We start from the raw sequence: 4,948 nt of genomic DNA, 5'->3' as shown, positions 1-4,948 counted from the left end.
AAAAAGTACATATGCTGAATTATATTATATAAATAATGTGAGATAATATTAAAAAAAGGAGTGAAAGTTATCATCGTTAATTTAGTTAATATTTGGAACGAGAAATTTGATATTGGAGTGTTTTTATTTAATAAAATTTAAGCATAGAAAGTTTATAAACAACTTTGACGTGACCGACGACGAAGAGAATAAATTTCTTAATGTAGAAACCTTATATATGGTTTTTTAGAATTTTTTAGAAGAAATTTATGGGACATTTTTTTACTTTAAAATATCATACATTATCTTAACGTGATGAAATATTATTACATTATCTTTACTTTAAAATATTAACATTATATGTATAAATATTTTTTTAATTTTTTTTATTTTTGTTTAATATAACTTTGGTTAAGAAGTGGACTTTAGACGTAATTCAATTCCACAAAATCAGTTTGTAAGGTGATGGTTGTATTCATTTATATATTACAAAATTGACTTGAATTTTAACCCTAATTCAACTTATAAAATTAATTTTAAAATGAAGTTTGCATTCATTTATATATTATAAATTGACCTTATTTTTAGTTAATTGATGTGAAAATTTTAACAATTTTTAATTTTGAATTATATTTATGAAAAAAAAAGGTCTTAAAGATTGAAAGAAATAAAAATGGAAGTGTCGGCGGTCTACCTGACGGTAGAAGCAAAGTGCCATTCGTCTCGTTCTTTTCCTACAAAACCATTCTTACTTTTAATTTTTTACTAAAAGGTTTGTTTTATTCTTTAAATATTACCAAACGTTGAAAAAAGAAAACATGTATCCCAAGTAGGATTAAAGCTAGAAATGGACCACATAGTAGGTTGAGAAGCAAGGTAATTATTGACTTTGGACTCAAGCGAGTGCAACAACCAAATTAATCACAAAACTAATACTTATTATAGTTACACTGTCAACTGTCAATCAACACACAAACAAATTCAATGAGTAGATCTCAGTGTAATCTTTTCATCTCTCACAATGGGTTAAAAGGAATCAACAGTAATAATAATAATAATAATAATAACTCAAAATGATTTATAAATTATTGCATTGCAATGTCTTTCATTACTACACTCCACTTTAACATTTTGACCAAGGGAATGATTAAAGAATTGCATGACACTGGTGATGAATATTTACAGCATCATAAAAAGGGAAGTTCCTCATTCAGATATCATAATACATTTTTGCATTAAATACAGTTAGGAAAAAATTAATATTTATTATGTTAAATTTTGAAATAATTTAATATTTACCTTTTCAATTAATTAGAAATATTTAAAGCGTATTTAATGTGTGGCTTGATACACAAGAAAAATAAATAAATCATGGAAGGAAAAAAAACGTATGGCCATAAAATCGTGATATCTGTGTTATTCTCTGTATCAAGTTGTCAATTCAATGCAAGTATTTATCTTTACACGGGCGTTTCAATTTTGTTTGTCTTTAGCATGTTATGTGAGACATTTGCCGAATTTAATTCAAGTAAACAACTTAAGACATTAAATTTTAACACAAACATATTTTCAGGAACAATTCTTCGATTTACGCCGTAGTAGTTTCGGTTTGTTTAATGTTATTAAATGAAAAAAAAAATAGTAAATGTGAATCCTGTTTTGTTTATAAAAAAAAGATGAAAAAGGAGTGGACCCAGTGTTACCCAGAGTTCACTCAACTGAATCACATGTTAGGAGGCCAACAGACTGAGATGAGAACACAGCAGAATAAAATTACTGTGCACAGCACACAAAACTTGACTTGGTTTTAAAGTTATATAAAATTAACAAGAGGTTAGAGAAGGATTAGGAAGTATGATTATGATTAGGATTAGACATAATAGCCAGAGAACAAGGCTGGAATTTGAAATTAAGTAAATGAAAAGAAAAAGAGCAGTTACTGCAAAAATAAATAAATAAATAAATAATTAAAAAAAGATTCCAAAATTGGTGAGGTGGAAGCATCCACTTTTGGTTCTGGGTACCTATCTCTTCATCTCACTCTTCTATTTTGCCTCTACAAAACTTGTTCTTCTCTCAACCCTCTTTTCCTCACTTCCCTTCCTCTCTCTCTCTCTCTCGTCTCTTCACTCTTATCTACGCTTTCTTATTTCCTATTTTCTTTTTTCTTTTTTATCAAAATGACGGACCAGTCCTCCAAACCCAACGGAAACGGCGCAATTAACGGCACCGCCGCCACTAACGGCAATTCCGCTCCCGTCAAGTCCCAACTGTACAATCCCAACCGTCAAGTTTACCGACCGCAATCCCATTACCACCGCCGAGGCCAGCGCTCCCACCGCAACCTCTGCTGCTGCTGCTGCTTCTGGACCATCCTCACCGTCCTCGCTGTGGCGCTCCTCGCCGCCATTGTCGGCGCCGCACTGTACGTACTGTACCGCCCTCACCGTCCCGAATTCTCCGTCACCAACCTCCGCATTGTCAAGATGAACCTCACCTCTTCCGCCGACTCTCCCTCGCACCTCGTCACGCTCTTCAACCTCACTCTCATCGCCAAAAACCCCAACAACCACCTTATTTTCTTCTACGACCCCTTCGCCGTTACGGTCTTCTCCAACTCCGTCCCCGTCGGGAACGGCTCCGTTACGGCCTTTACCTCCGACAAAAACAACCAGACGAGCCTCCGCGCGGTGCTGTCCGGTTCGCAAGATCTGGACACTGATTCGTTGACTAACCTGAGATCGGGTCTGAAGATGAAGAAGGGTTTCCCCGTTGAGATACAGATGGATACCAAGGTGAAGATGAAGATGGATTGGCTCAAGAGCAAGAAGGTGGGAATTCGAGTAACGTGCGACGGAATCAGAGGAACGGTTCCCGCCGGCAAGTCTCCGGCAGTGGCTTCCGTGGTGGATTCCGAGTGTAAGGTGGATCTTCGAATCAAGATCTGGAAGTTTTCCTTTTAATAATAAAAATAAAAATAATAATGTCTTTTTGGTTGATCGATTGTTATTATTATTGCAAAATTCGTTATTATCATCTACATCTTACCGATTTCAATAATCAGTCCCATCATGGATTCCTTCTCTCTCTCTCTTTTTTTTTTTTTCCTTTTTTTTGATAATTTCCTCGAGGGGGGTGGATTGATTATGATTTATGTGGTGAGAATTAAAGGTGAAATTTGTATGGAGGAAAATGAATTTTGAGATTGTAATATGAGATTTAGGGCAGAAGGTCCTGAATTTAGTTTTTCTTTTTGTTTTTAATTCGTCATTGTAATTTGTTGATGTAATTTGATTCAAAGCTCTTACAGTGATGCAACTGAAAATTACACGATGTCGGTTTTGAAATGTATGTGTCCAATCTGACCAATGCTGGTTTTCTTCAATAGATCTATGTTTGATGGATCCCCGATCTGCCGAACATGATTGAACGAGATTCTGTACATTGGTTTTGGTGAATCAGAACATTACACGATGGAAACAATTAAGAAAGCAATAAAGCAAACCAGAACAGTGCATTTTGCTTGTGCATTTATCGATAAATCATTAAAATGCAGATTTCTTTATTCTATGTTCCAAATTTGTAGAACTTTCAACAATAGTAAAAAACATAGACTTTACTTTTGGTGTATGTGAAATAATATTGTGAACTATTTTAAGTTGTAAATACTTATAATAAAATTAATAACTTTTAATCAGATGACAATTAAATATAATATTAAACAGATACTAACTTAATAAACATATGGATTTTCATATTGTATTACATTTTAACCTCCGTTAATAGCATGCTTCACTTGTGTTTAACATATTTATTATATATGATCACTTTATAAAGTGAATTAGTGAGATGCACTTAATAATTTATAATAGATTATATGTGTAAAACGATATATGATAATGTCTGTCCTGAACCATGCTGAGAGAGAGAGAGAGAGAGAGAGAGGGTGAAGGAGTGAATTTGATTGGCATGAACAATGAGAATGTGAGAGAAAGACGAGGAAAATGACTTTACGAAGCCCAGCGAGTAAGATATGAGCGCAGACTGAGATTTGAGACTTTGGAGTTTGAAGGCATACAAGGTTCAGGACATGATGCCAAACGCTCTGCATCTATCTTTCTGAATTCTGAAATGTGCCCCCACCCCATTGCTTTCTCCACTGCACTGTTAAAACTTGTTCAGCCATTTTGAATCGTTATTACAGTGTTCCCACCAAATTAAAGACTGTCATCACTGTGCACTTAGCTCATAATTAAAAACAGCTTTTACCTTTTTGGCCTCCGATTAGCAACAAATGAAACAAAGATTTGGAGAGTAGTACACAACACAAACAGTGTTCTGGGTTTAGTTAGTTAATGATGATTGCTTCATCCCACGCAACTTTACTCGTGTGCGGTTTGATTGAGACTTTGAAACCGACTTTCTTTATCAAGTGGAGTGGTCAAATTTACAAAGTTTTCATTTTTTACATTCATTTCTCTTGCATTGCTCTTTTTTATATAATTCTCTTATTTTTAGAGTACATAATGTGTCATGATTTTGACTTTTGTTCTTCTTTATTGGGGTGTGAGAAAAATGACATCTGAAATTTCACTTGGGGCCAAAGCAGAGATCCCAAAGTATTGTGGCAGTGGATCTGAAGGCAATGGGTGATGGTTGGTGTACGGATAAAAGCTTTCTGTTTTCTACCCTTCCTATGGGTACCTATCTCTGCCATGGAAATCCCCATTTCCTTCCTGAACCACATGTGAAGACTGATGTTGCATTAGATCCCATGGACCTACCAGCTACATTGATATCTGATAGAGATCCTAAACAATATAAGAAAAATGAGGGAGACAAAAAAACAAGGAAGGAGAGAACAGGTTTTCTATGTCCTCAAGAGTAACCCCTTTCTTTTTTCTTCATAAACAACATCTGCGTAAGGGAGATTTCTCATTTATCAGCATCAAATGAAGTGCGTGATAGT

General features: G+C 34.7%; 1 protein-coding gene across 1 annotated transcript; it reads left to right on the top strand.

Annotated features, from left to right (window-relative positions):
* The first annotated feature begins 1,996 nt into the window (after positions 1–1,996).
* On the top strand, positions 1,997–3,312 carry LOC148204177 (NDR1/HIN1-like protein 13). The gene has a single exon (XM_088107238.1). It carries the CDS (start codon positions 2,160–2,162, stop codon positions 2,940–2,942), a length of 783 nt encoding a protein of 260 aa, XP_087963364.1. The 5' UTR covers positions 1,997–2,159; the 3' UTR covers positions 2,943–3,312.
* Positions 3,313–4,948: the final 1,636 nt, after the last annotated feature.

The sequence above is a fragment of the Vigna umbellata genome, chromosome 2 (genome assembly GCF_029865625.1).
Source record: "Vigna umbellata cultivar VRB3 chromosome 2, Vumbellata_1.0, whole genome shotgun sequence".
NCBI lineage: Eukaryota > Viridiplantae > Streptophyta > Magnoliopsida > Fabales > Fabaceae > Vigna > Vigna umbellata.
The sequence above is the reverse complement of the archived record's forward strand: the minus strand, read 5'-3'. Positions and strand labels throughout refer to the sequence as shown.

Coding starts and splice junctions, on each gene's coding strand:
- LOC148204177 (XM_088107238.1), top strand. CDS start 2,160: ATGACGGACCAGTCCTCCAAACCCAACGGAAACGGCGCAATTAACGGC.